Source organism: Stigmatopora nigra, chromosome 17 (genome assembly GCF_051989575.1).
Source record: "Stigmatopora nigra isolate UIUO_SnigA chromosome 17, RoL_Snig_1.1, whole genome shotgun sequence".
NCBI classification, from domain to species: Eukaryota; Metazoa; Chordata; class Actinopteri; order Syngnathiformes; family Syngnathidae; genus Stigmatopora; species Stigmatopora nigra.
This window is the reverse complement of record NC_135524.1, coordinates 8,791,719-8,808,977: the sequence shown is the minus strand read 5'-3', so window position 1 is coordinate 8,808,977 and position 17,259 is coordinate 8,791,719. Positions and strand designations below refer to the sequence as shown.

Here is a 17,259-nt window from a genome sequence, read left to right as displayed (position 1 = left end):
CCTTAATTTTTCTTGTATTCTGCAGACATTTTGGTTTAACATATAAGAAGAAAAGCTTAAGGAAGGATCGTTCATTCATTTTTTAAACTGCTTATACTCACAAGGGTCGTGGGCAATGTTCCCTCTAATTTTTCATGTCTGGGCATACAGACAACCTACTTGAGCACATAGAGGACCAATGTGAGCAACATCATAATAGCTTGCTATGGGCACACACCAGTTTCACACTTGCCATAAGCAGGACCATGTCTACTACCCATAAATGATCTTGTCATAATGGCATTTAACGATTAATATCTATGAAAAAACATTGTAATAAATGTACCAAGAATGTGCACTCATCTGGGTTACATTTTACCTTATTTTCCACGTTTGTCCTTCTCATTCTCATTCAAATGATTTCTGCTGAATGTGTCATTTGAGATAGGGAAGCTTCCATCTATATGCAATATTTTTCCATCGGAAAACTCGCTTACAACTTTAGCTTCACTCCATGTTTTGTAGAGGAGACCTTTCTCACCCAATTTCACCGCTTGTTCTTCTATGTGCATATACTCCGACAGCCATTCCATCTTAAAAGAACTGCATTTCTCTTTTACTTTGCCTTGTTGTGTGGCTCTGCCACAACCCGTTCATTTCGCCATGAGGCTTGGCAGCAGTTCCAACGATCCATTAGCTATATACTAACCAACAAAACAGGCATAACGTGTAACTAACGCAGCCAATCAAGTTCGTTAACATTTACTCCTGCTGCAGAAATAAACATATGTAACGTGAATTGCATCATATTGGCTGGACACAGTGTTAGTCATAGTTTTATCCAAAATGTCCATTTCTTGTCGTTTGTCAGTGACAGACTGCCACTCTCTGAGTTGGGTTGCAAAATGGCACAGAAGAAATTGTAATGTTTTTGTGTTGTTTTTTTACAATTCCGATTGGCATTTATTTTGTGCCCTGCATGTTTGCTGTGTGCGAGAACAAAGTAGTGTGCAGTTGCGCACACGCGCAGCTTAGAAGGAACATTGGCCGTGGGGGTGCTGGAGCCTATCCCAACTGACTTCAGGCACCAGGCGGGCGACACCCTGAATCGGCAGCTAGCCAATCGCAAGGCACAAATTGATCATTCACACTCACACTGGTAACTAGAGGCAATTTAGAGTGTTCAACAACCTTACATGCATATTTTAGGGGATGTGGGAGGAAAGCGGCCCAAGCCTGGCTGAACATGCAAACTCCCCAGAGACCTGGGATCGAACCTTCAACCCTAAAACTGTGACACGCTAACCACTCGGCAGCCGAGGAAAGGTCAACATTTAAGATTTCATTTTTAGATTGATTGATTGATAATTTTTTCATCTTCCGTACCCCACATCCTTGAAAGGGTTGCGAGAGTTGCTGGAGCCTAACCCAGCTGACTTTGGGCGAAAGGCAGACCACACCCTAAACTGGTCGCCAGTCAGCCCTAGAGCACATAGAGAGACAAACACCCATCCATTCTAACAATCATATTGCGATCAGTGGGAATCGAGCCCGGACCTGCCCGCACCGAAGTTAGGCGAATGAGCCACGAGGTGGCCTACTTCGATAAACCTCTACATAACAGGGAGGGGACAATACCTGGTGGTGTAGGGTTTCACTAAGATGACTTCAGTGTGAGCAGGCATGGGTCGTTTTTTATTTTATGAAAAATTTGATCAGAAAGAAATGCATTTCCTTTATTGACTCAGTTTTCTAATCAAAATATAAGGTTGACTTGTGTACAAGATCAAAGAAATATAGAACAATTCAATGAATCTGGTAAACTTTCCATCAATTCCCCATGAATTCGTGCCTCTTTTGCCAACATTTTCACCAAACTGACTTTGTGCAAACTAGAAGGAATCCCAAATTTTCTTCTATGAGAAAAGCCAGTGTTGAAGAAAGCCATTGTCAGGGCCACCGATAAAGCCTCTGTAAATGTCAGTCAGACTTTAATTGGAAATGAATCCTGTCTGTTGTTTAATTTGTAGTTGTGTTTGTTTGCTTGTTTTTGCTGGTTGGCTGACTTTCGTTTGCGCTTCCCCCCTTACCACTGTAGACTCACAGTGATTTATTAAACAAGGGACCTATTGCACTGCAGAGCACTCTAAATGTAGACAGCTTTTATGAGGAGCAACTTATTTATCTTTTCTAACTCCTGCAGTTCTCCCCTTTATGTCAAACAATTGCATCAACAAATAAATAAAGCAGCTAGTACATACAGCAAGTGCCCCTTCCAAATCGAAAATGTTTGTTGTTAAATGGATAAATTACATTGGGAAGAATTATTTTCTGTGATTACAGTAATGTAGCTATCCAACCTTCAAACACAAGGAAACAATTTCTCATTTCAACTATTAAAAAAATATGGATCTTTTGTAAGCAATAATCAAAATCAATGTTGGTTTTGTTTAAATTTTTATTGTAGAGATTTTATAAAATCTTCAATATTAAGTTCCATAAAAGATGCCTAGCTACCAAAACTGTTCTGCTTTGTATCCTTCTTTGACAAAATTGTTTAATGTAATATACTATTACTATAACTATACAATTAGGAAGCTATTCAATTTAGAATTGCTTAAGTATTTAATTCTTCTAGTACTGTAATTAATTAAACATTGCAAATGCCCTTACACCATCCATCCTTACAACTCTGTTCAGTTTAATATGCTGAACAATATGCACATTTGTAATAAAGAGCCGCAAAAGATGCCAAACTACCAAAATTGTCCTGCTTTTTATGAATGCCTGATTACTTGTTTTAGTTCTGGCTTCAAATGGAGTAAGGAGCGTTACCCAAGTTTTTAAGACAAACATCCATGTCTTCTTACTAAAGTGCATTAGTTCATGTAAAAATATAATCTATACTTTTATTAATGTATTGATAAAAATGATTTAATGCTCATAATACTGCAATCAATTAAACATTTCCTATTCCACAAAATGCACTTATGCCATTTATTCTTACTACTCCAAATGGTATTATTGTGTTCAACACTAGCAAATCTGTAAAAGATGCCAAACTGCCTCAAAATCTTCCTGTTTGATTAGTCCAACTTAAAAATAGTTTCATGAACACAAGCTAGAAAGCCTTCTTTAAAAAATGAGAAGCCGGGTCAAGTATAACTAGGTGAAGAAGAATGAGTGAAAGGATTGATTTGGGGCTTTGACTGGAATGCTTTTATACAATGCACGAAAACACACAGCCAACATTTATTGTGTCAGCAGCCGTTGACTGTGCTCAGATTACATTTTGAAAAATCCCTATCTTACTCGCCGTCTCTGACGAAGGATCAAACATAATCTCAGAGGTTTGATTCATCCTGCTGCCCTCGCTCTGATATATTTGAAGAAAGGAGCTAAGCGTTGTCGTTCCGTTTGATCTTTGCAGCCGTGCCGAGGCGGATTGGCTTTTTATCGATAGTTTATATCAATTAAATAAACGAAAGCCACTCACTGGGCCATGAAAACTTCAATCCTCGTTGTCACTTGAGCAGTGATTCCATACAGGGGATTCTTATTTTGCACCCAGTGCTGATTTTTAAGTCAAAATAAGGATGAAAACATACTTTTTGTAAAACATTTTCTTCCCCTACAAAAGTTGTTATATGGTATACACAATTTGAAATGATATAGGAACAATGTATAATTTGACAGGTATGAAGTAAGCCTCTAACTCTGGAGGAAGATCTGCTTATTTGGGTCTTAGTTATAAATAGTTAGTAAATGTCTTGAGGTACCTATCTCGCTCTCATTATAGATCATTGGTGTCAGACTCAGTTTGTACCCTAGGCCAAATCCATAGAAATTAGATCTCATGTGGGCCGGGATCAGTTATTTTGGGACAAATAAGTTAACTCACCAACTGCCATTGATAGCACTAGACCTTCAATTGATTTTGACATCATTACCTATTCAATTTTTTGGAGGAATTTCCGGACTGCTTAATGTTTATTGGTCACTTCTCGTTGATTATTGGGGCAGTCCCAGGTTACTTCGTGTTGGTTCAGTTTGGTCACTTCCTTCTTAACTCATTAGCTACCATTGACAGTGCTAGAGTTCAAATCAATTTTAAACTTTTAAGCATGCACAGCCTGTCCTTCCAGTTTAAATCACGTGGACATCTAGAAGGTGACCAGAAGGTCTTCGTCTTGTGGACTTCATGTGTGTGGCTCCAGTTTTTTTTTCCTAGGTCTACAATGTCTTGTGTCTAAAAAAAATTCCCGAATACGGGATGAAATAAAGGAAACATAGTAAGCATAATCGACCGGGGACGGTCGATCAGGTTTTTTATTTTATACCGTAGTTACACAGCTGTGGTTGCGGACAATATCGCAACATTAGTCATCTAGTGACGTCAACCAGCCAAGCATGAATTTTGCGACACAGACGGGGCACAGACACTTACACGGCGCAGACACTCCGGTCGAATAAAGTTCTAATCTATCGTTTTGAATGGAAGACAATGAGTTTGCATCATTTCCCTGGTTTTGTATTTTACCTACAGGTCATCCCCTGTAAATTTTGAAACATTTTTGGGGTCATTCCTGCACTTCCTCTTTATTAGTCGCTTCCTATTGATTTTGGGGCATTCACAGTTAACTTTACTTGAATACCTTCTCATTCTCTCTTGGTTTTGGGTTTGAATTCTGTGTCACTTCCCTGTGTACGCATTGAATGTGACATTTTGACTGGATGCAGCAAGTTAACCAATGTGAATGCAGATGCGAAAGTGGGCAAAATAGTGCGCACACTCAATCCCAAAACTCACAAATTTCTAGTTTTACGATGCTGATGTCTAAATAAAAGCATGTGATTCTGTATGTACTATACGGACAAGGTGACTGACGGAATTTTGCGTACCGTTTTGGACCTCGTAGCGGATCGTATCCAGCTCGCAGGCCATATATTTAACACCGCTGTTTTAAATAATACTTATATGTGCGTTGTTTGTTAATAGGGTAAATAACATAGCAATTTGAAGGACAGGTGTTTATCTTACATCAAGTATAACCAGACTGCAAATAAGACAGATCTGCTACTCATAACCACAGGATGATTTTACTTTGCATGATTTGGCAGTGTCCAAAAATAAAAAAGAAAATTGGAGTGGGGAAAAAAAGGCTATGCCTCTTTTGGGCATTCGACTCCCCTTCAATGAATTTCATCAAATTCTGAAATGAAGTGCTACCTTGTACATGAACTTTGTCAGTCTTCAATCAAAAATATTTTTGGGGCTCCAACTCCTTTATTGAGTGCTCATTCATTGTGTTCTTCTTTCAGTAATGGCTTATTGAATGAAAATCAGACGTCACTAAGGCATAAAACAAGATATATGCAGCATACTTTCTCTGTCACCATAAAAGTGTGCGCCCAGTGGTAGGATGCAATTATGGGAAAATTGGTGCATTTTTCAGGGATTGAAAGCGAACAGTTGATATGAATGTATCGGATTTCGGGTTTGCACTATTTCCAGGGAGTCATTTTCATTTCCTTTAGATTAGGGTGTCCAAACTTTGTTCTGCGGGGAAAAAAAAATATTGGAGTGCAAGGGCCAACTTGATATCCTTCCACTTTCATTTGTTAAAGTGAGGATTGAAATCAGGTAAGAAAAATGATTAGGTTAACAGATGCCTAGTTAGTTTGTTATTCTCTATTTTACTATGGCTACTTCAATTTATATTTGCTGTTGATTTCTGATCAAATAAAAAAACTGTTCTCCCAAAAATGAGACTTCCATTCTCGTGCAACTGGATTGCATATATTGTGTATCTTCTGTTGGTGCGAATTATAGTCCGAAAAATACGGCATGTTACATACAGCATGTTTAGATTATTTTCAAGCATTCCATTCACTCATGACAGGGATTTTCAGAGCCTAGTTTGCTAATTGAGAGAGATCATAATCATCAATTTTGAGTGAAAAGTAACAGCTCCCATTATTGAATATACTATTTAGACATTTTTCCTTCAACATGTCGGGATAAGCATTAAACATCCAAACAAGAAATTTAAGCATTCATTTTATTCTTTTGTGTCTATTATTACCCTCACTATCTATGCCGTTTTCCGTCTAATATATTATTGTTGTAAAAAGCGGTGCATGAAAAAGTTGCGACGAGGAATAAACCCTAATGAAAAAGAGTTAGTCACCATTTAAGCTTTGATGGTAAACCCTCTTTTTGAGAACCAGACAAAGCGCTTTGAACCAATAAAAAGCTGTCAGAACTTTTTCTTTCCCTCTCAATGCTTAAGGAGACTTTTATTGAAACTAAGCTGTGATGAGTGAGAGGCCCTGTCATGACAATCTTCTGCTAGTATCACACGAACAGCTCAGGATTAGAGATATTGTCTTAATTATAACATTCCACCTCGTTAATGCTTTTGGTATGTTAATGTATTTTGCGAAATTACAGAAAAGAGCATCGTTTGACAGGAATTATCTTTATTTAACAGAGCCCTCCCCTATATCCCCAATGAAATGAGCCCCTGCTGATTGCTGGGAAAAGACAATCCACATTCCTTGAAGCTAATCAAAGCCAATACAACACATTAAGCATGCAATTCAGTTTATAAAGTGATAATTACACCACCACTGCTACTGTGTATGTATTTCTAAATCAGTTTTTATCTGACGCTACTTATGTTTTGTTTTGTAAAATCAGACCAAAAACTGTTTCGCATCTTTGATATTTGGTACATATTTTATTTATATTTATCTTTATCAATTGAAAGTCATTTCAGTTATAATTGAGTTTTGGCCTCAAATATTATTAAATTATTTTTAAGTGGTATACAATAGTAACAGGTCTTGTGTGTTGAGTTTCAACATTTGTCAAAAAGCTGTGAAATAATGATTTATATTGAAATCATTTCTCCCTGCCACGCTGCTGAGGATAAGCGGTTCAGAAAATTAATGTTATGTGTAAATATTTTTTCTTTCACAGGACACAGAGATCCTCAATACAGCCATCTTGAATGGTCGTACAGTCGCCGTGCCCATTAAGGTCATCACCGTGGGAACAGATGGCGCGGTCTCTGATGTAACCGAGTCGGTGGAATGCAGGTCAACAGATGACCAAGTTATTAAGGTGTGTTTGTTGCGTCTGTCTAGGAGTTTGGCACACTCCCTTTGTTGTTGTTGTTATTGTTGTTGACACTTTTTTAAATCTTGTAGTTGCACTAAAACTCCATCGGCTGATAACAACTTAAATCTCTTTTTGTACCAGACTACCTATTTATGTGACCACTTATTCATTTTGACTACTCATCTTATTTGACTTCTTATTCATTTTGACTACTCATCTTATTTGACTCCTTATTCATTTTGACTACTCATCTTATTTGACTTCTTATTCATTTTGATTACTCATCTTATTTGACTTCTTATTCATTTTGACTACTCAACTTATTTGACTACTTATTTATATTGTCTATTTATATTGATTACCTATTTATATTGACTACTTATTTATATTGACTCCTTATTTATATTGACTACTTGTTTGTATTGACTACCAATTTATATTGACTACCAATTTATATTGACTACCTATTTATATTGACTACCTATTTATATTGACTACTTATTTACATTGACTATTTATTTTCATTGACTACCAAATTATATTGACTACTTATCATGTTAATACTTATCTATTTATTGAATATTTATATCTGCACTTTTAAGTGAAGCTTTAAATCTAATCATACTTTTAAAATGACGATAAAGCCATTCAACTCAATTCAATTAACTATCAAAGTGTTCAGTTTCACCCTAAAAGTTTTTCAGTTTTATTTCAATGACAAAATCATCATCTTACATTTTGGCCAATATACCATATATGGCTCACGAGCCATACATTCCCCACCCCTGCAATAGTATAAGGATATTCCAAAATCTATTCAGTGTTAACTCAACTTACTAAATTGATTCGTTTCAGAAGTTACTTCATAACATGGAGTTTTCATATTTAGAGCGGTATTTTTCTTTGAATTAGCAGAATTATTTCCACAATCTTTAATACTAGCCACTATTAAACCTTTAAAAATGATAGAGGTATACCAATTATTATGCAAAAACACACAAGCAAATATATAAGAAATTATTATGTCATTATTATGCCATTCATCACAGCACCGAACCAAGCAAGTCCTTCTCTTCTGCACTGTCCCTATCTCTCTCTTTCTCACTCGCTTTCACGTCACTCACACGGAGCAGTAAAAAGACCATTTAAATAGTACCATACCTATTAAGTTTCACCAATTTTACATAGGCAGATGTTTTCTTAGCTACCATGCGGCACTGTGCAAGAAGTAAAATGAAGCAATACCGATCACGTGACCTGCATAAATTATTGTAGCCTCCATCAGTAGGTGGACCGCGACTGCGGTGTAGGTTAAAACAAACAAGATAGAGACTATAAATTGCACAAATCTGCAACACTTTTTTGAGGAGACAGTGTTTTCATAGTGCTTTTTTTTTTTTTTAAACTGTGCAGCCGCAGGTTTTTGGGTTCTAAACAATTATGGGCATTTTCAAATGATGATGGCCAGATTGTAAAGCAAAAGACAAATACATTTGCCGGCGAGATAGTTGAATATTTGACTGCAGACTTGGCCAAAGGAACAAACATCTGAAGAGGGAATTCTGCTGATTTAAAAAGATTTAAAGACAGTGTTGGTGCATTTTGCTGTATAACGATCGGATACGTAATGATCATCGTCTAAGTCATTGTCCTTAAAAAAATACCAAATTCGAGCTTAGGTTTTTTCTTCTACCAGGATCAGACGTCTGTTTCTTTTAACAGCTCCATCTGCTGCGTTGGAACGGATCATAGCTCTAGAAATGATTTTGAACACACAGATAATATGCATATTGAAATAATGAGAAGGAAATCCGATAAAACTGTTAGCCAGTTCTCTTGTTCCAGCATTAGCTTGAGTCAGAACGTGAGAATGGCCTATGATCTTTCTGTGGGATTTATGTTTACAAAACAGTTGTCACAGGTAAGGCGAAGATTTTTCCCAGCTGACTGTGTGAAGTGGTTCATCTTTTGGAGTGTCTGCCAACAAATACCAGGGCTTGAAATCCACACCAATACACAATCAAGAGTTTTCAATAAACCATTCATGAGATAAACATTCTCCAACACAGTTAACCTTAAACTGTAATTCATTTTGGTCTTATTAATCCGTCATTTTATAACCTTTTTCTATCATTTTTGTCATTTCATCGCCTGTCTATGATCGACTCAAGGTGTCAGAGAGATGTGACTACGTGTACGTCAATGGAAAAGAAACACGAGGAAAGATCAAGGTGATGCTCAACTTCACCTACAGTTTTTTAAGTGCACAGCTGGAGATGAGCGTTTGGATGCCCCGCCTGCCTTTGCTTATTGATGTGGCTGACCCTGAACTTAGTCAGGTCAAGGGATGGAGAGTTCCTGTCGCTATGAGACAGCACAGGTAAGATCTGACATTGTTTATCTTTCTGAAATATATCTTCAATTCGCCTCAGCAACAGGGAGTTCAGTTGGATTTTCATAGATCCCTTTTTGCTATTCCGTCATTTGTAATTTAACCCCAACCTACTACCAGAAGCTCCAAGGTGCCTTACTCAGCGCATTGAATCAATTGCAACTGGACTTTTCTACTTGTCTCTGAAGATGTTTTGACTCTTTTTCAAACAAACATCATCAGTTCATGCAATAAGTCATAGCTAAGAGAGAACTAGTCCAACCAGAAAAGTCTATTTGCGATTGATTCCGTGCCCAGTGGAGAAAATGACCTAGATGAATGGGAATACTCACATGCAAGGAAGGATCTTTTACATTACAAGGTCTATATTACATCTGCAGTTATTGAAAAATGTATAGGGTCTGCTCATTTGACCACGAGAACATGAACGTCTGTCCAGTGGGTTGACCGCAGTCAGTAGCCTGTCGGCAAGTAATGAAACCAGTCAGTCAAGCGGCCAGGCTCATACAAAAGTTCAAATTTAGTGCAAACAAAAGGCGCATAATGATTGATTGGGCAAAACATCCATTTTAAAGAAAATGTTATGATTTGAATTGCACCCTATAGGTGTGAAAATACAGTATTCAGCCTTTCTAGTTTCTCTTTGTGAGGCTTAAAATGGTGTTTATACAGTCGTACCTCTACTTAGGAAATTAATTGGTTCCAGAATTTTTTTCCTAATTTGAAAATTTTGTAAGTACAGCAGTATTGTAAATTCTCTAATTCTCTCCACGATCCTCACACAATTACCAACTAAAGTTACTAAACCCTTTAAAATTGGTCAAAGCATCCCAATTTTGTATGAAAGATGTGAGAAACGCGAAAATGAGAGAAAAGTAATTATTTATGTCTTAAAATGACTAACAAGCATACAAAATCTATCCGCGTTGAAACGCAGGGAACACGGGGAAACTAACGATAAGCAACAGAAGAGAGCACACAACACATGACCACACCTCATAAACGCAGCATTTAGAATTCAAACAACAACATTAACAACATTAATCCACAACAAACATGAACATTTCATAATTTCTTTGGAATGGAATTTTTGACCCATTTTATTAGTAGCTAATACTTCTTACCTGTTTGAATTAAACTTGCCCTTCTGCAGTACTGATTGCCAAATTATAAAAATATATATATATATATATAAACTCGGTTATATTTGACGACTTGTTTCTATAATTCAACAGACAAACATCTTTCTGGATATGTTTTTTTTTCCATGAAGACAGAAAATTCATGAAATTTCTCCAGCATTTCTTTGATATTTGCTGTTGGAATTCTCGCTGCCTCCTCCACGGGCCCTCGATTTGGCCGTGTGTTCCATTAACTCGAGCGAGTTCGTTTTTATGCCCCTCGACCACATCGTCATTGTCCTCCTCGTTGCCCATTTCTTTTCATTCGCACTGAAAACAATTTTGGGAGGCATGATGATAAAAACAGAAACAGCTGCTTTATCCACACTTGGAAAAACTCAACAACAACAAAAAAAACACCGTCAGAACTCCGTGACGACAAACGGCGGTCAAAAGTACATAAGAGCGAATCTTGAAACATGGATAATGGTTGTTGTGAGACAGCCAATGAGAGCCCAGTAGAGTCAATGCATCCGTGACAATTATAATAAAATAACGTATAAGGAAATGCATTTACTTTTGGGGGGATTTCGTAACGAGGATCTTTTTTGTATCTCTAAGCACTTATCTGCTTATAAAAAGCTTTCGTAACCTGAAAATGCCATACTTAGAACCATTCATAAGTAGAGGTATAACTCTACGTACGTATTTTAGTTATTTCATCTTGCACAGGAGCTTTTGTTTTGAGAGCAAATTTATAAAAGTAAAGATGCCTATTAAAAAATGCTGCACATTTTATTGTTCCATTACATTTTTCTCTTCAATGTATACCTTGGTACAACAAATATTTTCCGAAACATACAGAATTGAATATTATTCCATGCTGTAGTAAATGATGATTATGTACTTTGTAGTTACATACTGCACTTGCTAATTACTCTAGACCCCACTGGGGGGCACTCTAACATACATACATCTACCCCACCCTTTTCTCTTATCAAAAGTGCCCAGGGATTTCTCATCAGAGCAGTGAGTGTGGATTATATGCATGTGTACATAAAACAAACACATCTGTTGAATATTCAGCAGAGTTGCATAGACCTTATTTCCGCATGGGTGTCTCATCTATTAACTCTTAGCTGACCCTTTAGCCAATGGCCCCAACACGACCTGACCTCACGTAAGACTGTGAAATATAAATTGCATCTTGCCTCCGCGTTGTAAGGGAGTCCCTGTTATCGAAACTAAGCCAAGCATTAGGGCCCCAGCATGTTAACATGTCAGCCTCTTTTTCTGCTTGGCTTGCTGCAGCTCATTAGACCTAATGGAAACTGTCACCGTCTACCAAGATCAGTGCTCCCCTACTCTTTGTTGGACGAACACCTCTGCCCTTTGTTTGAAAGAGAGAGGCAAAATTCACTGAATCAGGTTAAGGGTGGTAAAGAAAAAAAAGTAACTGGGAAAGAATTTAGGGCACCGGTGTCCAAACTATGGCCCGCCAGCTAGTTTTTATTTTCACACAGCAAATAAAGAAAATATCCTTTCTAACCTGGCAGGCCGATGAGGCGAGTGGTTAACACGTCGGCCTCACAGCACTGGGGTACTGGGTTCAAAATTAATTCATGTCCCACCTGCGTAGAGTTTGCATGTTCTCTCTGGGCCTATGTGGGTTTCCTCTGGGTACTCTGGTTTCCTCCCACATTCCAAAAACATGCATGGTAGGCTGATTAGACACTAAATTGCTCTCTAGGTATGGATGTGACTGTGTGGTTGTCCGTCTCCTTGTGCTGGCCACCAATTCAGGGTGTGCCCTCGCCTCTGGCCCGGAGACAGCTGGGATTGGATACAGCATCCCACGCAACCCTAATAAGGATAAAGCGTTCCTGACCGATAGGGCATACTCAACCTTAAATATGTTATCAATCCTAATGGTTATTGCTTGCTTGCTGTCCTTGGAAAAAGATATTGTTTCCATTTGAATGCTTTTCGCTTCTTCTTTCTTGATGTAACACAGTAGATTCCTTTACGCAGGAATGGTGTGCTACATGGGCATAATTATTGCCCACCTTCAGCATATTTGGCAACTTCACTTTTCAGTCACTGCCACGTGTTTTTTCTTTTCTGAAACAAAGGTGGAATAGGCTTAACATGGTCTTCCCCCACGAGGTAATGTGCGCGATGTAAAATCCAAGCCAAACAAAACAGGAAAATCTAAGACGTTGTCTTACTTCACGAGGTGATGTGGCGATGCCAAATCCAATTCAAATATAACTGGAAAAGAAAAGACATCCTTCTTCTCTGCCTTTTCTTTTATTCGGCCTATCATTCTTCTTCTACGATGAAATTTAGCTTCTTCTTTTCAGCGCCGAAGAAGCTGTGCCCTGACTTCTACCACTTTGATCTGCTGTCTTTCACTAACGAAAATATTGATATTTTTATCAACATTTTTTATTTGGATACTTAATATAAAATACTGAGATGTACTGAAGCCGCAAATGTTGTAGTGCTAAGTAGAGAAGGATGACAGTATAATTATACTTACCTTTTAATTATTTTTTTCACTTCTACCCCTTGACTCATTCACTTTCATTGAAAGTTATAGACAGTTATTTCCACTTGGTATAGTTTCATCATGTGTAATTGCTATTGACGGCGATAGGTGTCCAAACCAATTCGACTGGTCAATAGGATTGAATGCCCTATTCCAGTTAAAGGCAGCCAATAAGCTTACGATCCCTTTTAAAACAATCGTTTTTTCCTTATTCCAATCGTCTACTTAAATATATGTGGATGGATGTCAAGTTAGCCCTACAATCCTTTTAATTTTTTTATAGTCGTCCTCGGAAAAAAAATGTTTGGCCCTTCCTGTTTACTGTACGTAATTTATATTTGCTGGAATGAAAATATATTGTATGAGATAAAGAAACAGGCCTTCCGATGGTGAAGTGGTTCTTCCGTCTGTCTTAAGTGGGGGAAATCTGGGTTCGATTCCCACTCGGTGCAAGCGTGAGTGACTGTGCCCTATGAATGACTGGCGACCAATCTAGGGTGTAGTCTGCCTTTCACCCAAAGACAGTTGTGTTAGGCTCCAGCAACCCCCGCAACCCTTTCAAAGATGGGCGGTATAGAAGATGATTGAATGAATGAAATAAAGAAACTAATTCGAGAGTGACACCTAATAATTTGTATCAGGAAAGAGTGACAGTGATTAATACATTTCATTTCAATCATTTTTAAACTGGTAGTTACGTCCACATTACTGAACATGTATTTTTTCGGTCTTTAAGCAGGTCCTGAGTATATAATTCACATTAGCTGTAATATGGACACAACGATGTGAAGAATAAAAACATGGCAGTAACCCTCAGATCGTATATTTTTCCTCACCTTTAGGGTTGGGATCATTAGAGGGTTTAGGGTACAGTATATTATTTTGCAAAACACAATGAATTTAATTTAAGTTATGCCATAAAACAACGTATTAGATCATGTTTACATAAAATGTATAGCCACAATTTAAACTTCAATGCAGTCTTTGTGGTCCTGTTTAAAGAGATTCTACATAACCAAATAGAGTGGACAAGAAAGTTTTCTCCGGGAACTTCATATGTATATGGCTTTGTAAACATTTTCCCCATCTTACAAAGGGTATATGCTACGTGCACAATAAATGGCAGCAAAATAGCAAAATATTAGTTGCCCTTTAGAAGAAAATGAGAATGCAAGCATGGCAGCAGGTTGTCTCTGGAAGCTGTTTTTAATGGATTTTTGAAAAGACCGAAGGGCATATGACTTATGGGAGGTCAGCATTCCAGCAAGCACCACAGATCAGATAGACAATGAATGTAATAATTTCATAAAAGCAAATTGACCTTTACTCCTCCAAAACCAACTTCTATTCCTATAGTTTTGTTTTTACATTTTGTACATGCTCTTGTTTCAGGTATGACGACATGGAGGATGACTACAAGGGGAAACCGAAAAGTGAAAACTCCTGCAAACCCCAATACCAAAGCACTACCCTTCAAGTTCTCACACATTTTGTGTCTGAAAGTGAAGAGATCCAAGATGCCGGTAATGAAGATGAGCAAGGCCCACACAAATTTTTGTTGGGGAGTGACTGGCAAGTGGATGTGACACAACTGGTTAAAGACTTTCTGAGGATGGATGACCCAGAAATTGCTCAGTTGCACGAAGGCCAAGTCATAATTGGCAGAAGCGCGGGAATGACCAAAATTCAGGTAGTGTGTATATTTTCTTTACAATTTGCTTTTAAGAATGTTGAGCTTTTTTTCTCCTTACCTTAGCAAAGGCAGTTTTTTAGAGGCGCAATATGTGTGGAGGGCCAAACCTCAGAGGTTACTGAACATGCTTATCTAAACGTTTACAGCCACATGATATTTCCAACAAGTCAATTGAATGTCAAGTTAGCAGGGGGTCAAACGCCAGATTTGAAAATGTGTCTTTTCCCAAGCAAACAAACTAATTAGACAAAACTTGTGGTTTGACCGCAGTCCCCAGGAGTATGCTTGGGGCTATTCCGTATTTTGGAAAGATTGTGACAAATACCACAGAGACTGTGTGCCACTCACTGGAAATTAAACTAATCTTAGGACTGATCTGTTCACATATTTCAATGCGCTTGAGCACCTTTTTCCATGTGCACATCACATTTTTACTTGCGAACAATCTTATTTGCTCCCTCATCTCATCTAATTTTCTGGTTTATTTAGTCACTTTTGTATTCATCTTTTTTTGTCATTAAAAGCCTAAATTTCGCACCAGTTATTTTCACCGCCTTTTTTATAATGCATCCTGGGTTCAACTTTGCCACGCAGCTAACCTAAAACATGGCTATATTACAAAATATTACAGTAACGAGCATATAAAAAGACTAATATATTAATATTTAAATGTAATATATTTATATAAAAATACTTTATATATTGTACTTACAGTAAAAATTGTTCCTCTCCGCTAGATATAAATAAATAAATAAAAAAACAGGTTAATTGGAATTCTACTCCAAGTCCTCCCGCACAGTTCAAACCTTGAAGAGCGGCTCTTTTAGTGCAACTTTGCGATCGGGATGAAATAGTTGAAGTTGTGAAACTATGTAAACTATGTAGGCTTTCGTGAGCCAGGCTTTCCTGTTGCTCATTCGGCAGACCGGCAGCAAGCCTTTGTTCTTGTTTTTCGTAAAGCATGAGGACGATCGAACTTGTAGATTAAATCTGGTATGTACCATGAAGTCAAACAGCAGCATCTGCACACATGATGAGTGTCAGGCAATCCGTGTGAACCCTGGCACTTTCCATTCATCATTGAATAAGATTTGCGGGAAAAAGCCGCAAAGTGTTGAGGGATCACAGTATGTACACCAAAATTGCATGTGGCAGATTATAAAAACACAGCTTTCCCACTCTTTGTGTATAAGTAGCTGACCAGGACAGGTTTAAAAAAAAAAAAAAAAAAAACATTTTCGGCATTTGAAATCAGGTATTTATCTTTTTTTTTCTTCCATATTATTCTCAAATCATATCCAAAGTGCGGCAGTAAGGAGTCCATTGTCAGCACATGCTGTAAAATGAGAGAGGGCGAGATCAATGACGAAAACAAATCTTTTGTTCAAACAGTATAGAAGATTAATAACCAGCCAGTTGTAATGACATAAAAACTGCAAATGGAACCGTAATATTGTTTGGGTTGACTGTGCTGTAGAATGGCCAATCGAAAGTTCTAATTAACACTCAAAAGTGTGAATTTATTTCTGTATCTTTGTTCAATCGACCTTGTTGCTATGGGTTTTACATTATAAAAACGGTATATTCAATTTACACGTAGAAGTCTTTCTTTCCACCATTTTTTCAGGTCCGTTCTCCTCTGACATCAATGGTCCTGGCTGAGAGGAGCATCAGGGTGCTGGATGACAAAGTGAGTGTGACAGAACTGGGAGTGCAGTTAGTTTCTGGACTCTCGCTTTCCCTGAACCTTAGTCCAGGGAGCAACAATGCCATTGTCGCCACGGCAACTACACAGGAAGTCATCGAAACCCCCCAACAGGTAGCAGCTTTGATTTTCATTCAGTGTTATTGTTGTAGTGGGAGAAGCACATGCAGTATGTAAAATGTTGGCACAGAGCTGCTTGTACTGTATGTGTGGCTAACAAGTTCAGGGTTTAGTCGCAGGAATAATAAAACTATTCTTTTTATTTTTAGTTCCATCATTAAATTTATGTTCGGAATCTTTCCCTTTGATTTGCATATTCAACCAGTGAAAGAGCTCTGTTGTGATCATTATCATTTCAAATGGCAGAAGCCATACTGACTATTTCCTTAGAGAGAAAATAATATTTGTCTTCAGGAGATAAATTTCCTTGTCTCTTATAATTAGGATGTGCTTGGAACTCACTTTGCTCTTTTTTTGCCTGCGTGTGTGTTGATGCTTTTTTTCATATGATTGTTTTTCAGAGTTATTTTCAAAGTTTGTTTGCATACTGAGTTACTGAGACCTTGATGGGGGTTCACAAAAGTTGTGCCTTATTTTGTTTGTCCTATGGTGTTTCCAAAATGTTCCTGTTATTTTCTTTGTATAAGAAATGCGTGATACTGGTGTTGTCTTTTTTGTTTTACTCCAATAAT

The 17,259-nt window shown here is 37.7% G+C and overlaps 1 protein-coding gene across 3 annotated transcripts in view; it reads left to right on the top strand.

Moving 5' to 3' along the window:
- LOC144211003 (transmembrane protein 132C) overlaps window positions 1-17,259 on the top strand; it is a 117,940-nt gene that overhangs the window by 99,064 nt on the left and 1,617 nt on the right. For all 3 annotated transcript variants that reach the window (XM_077737979.1, XM_077737977.1, XM_077737978.1), the window contains 4 exons: window positions 6,965-7,108; window positions 9,277-9,485; window positions 14,562-14,859; window positions 16,490-16,681. In XM_077737979.1, coding sequence (XP_077594105.1) covers window positions 6,965-7,108; window positions 9,277-9,485; window positions 14,562-14,859; window positions 16,490-16,681 — 843 coding nt within the window. The remainder of the gene's footprint in view (window positions 1-6,964; window positions 7,109-9,276; window positions 9,486-14,561; window positions 14,860-16,489; window positions 16,682-17,259) is intronic.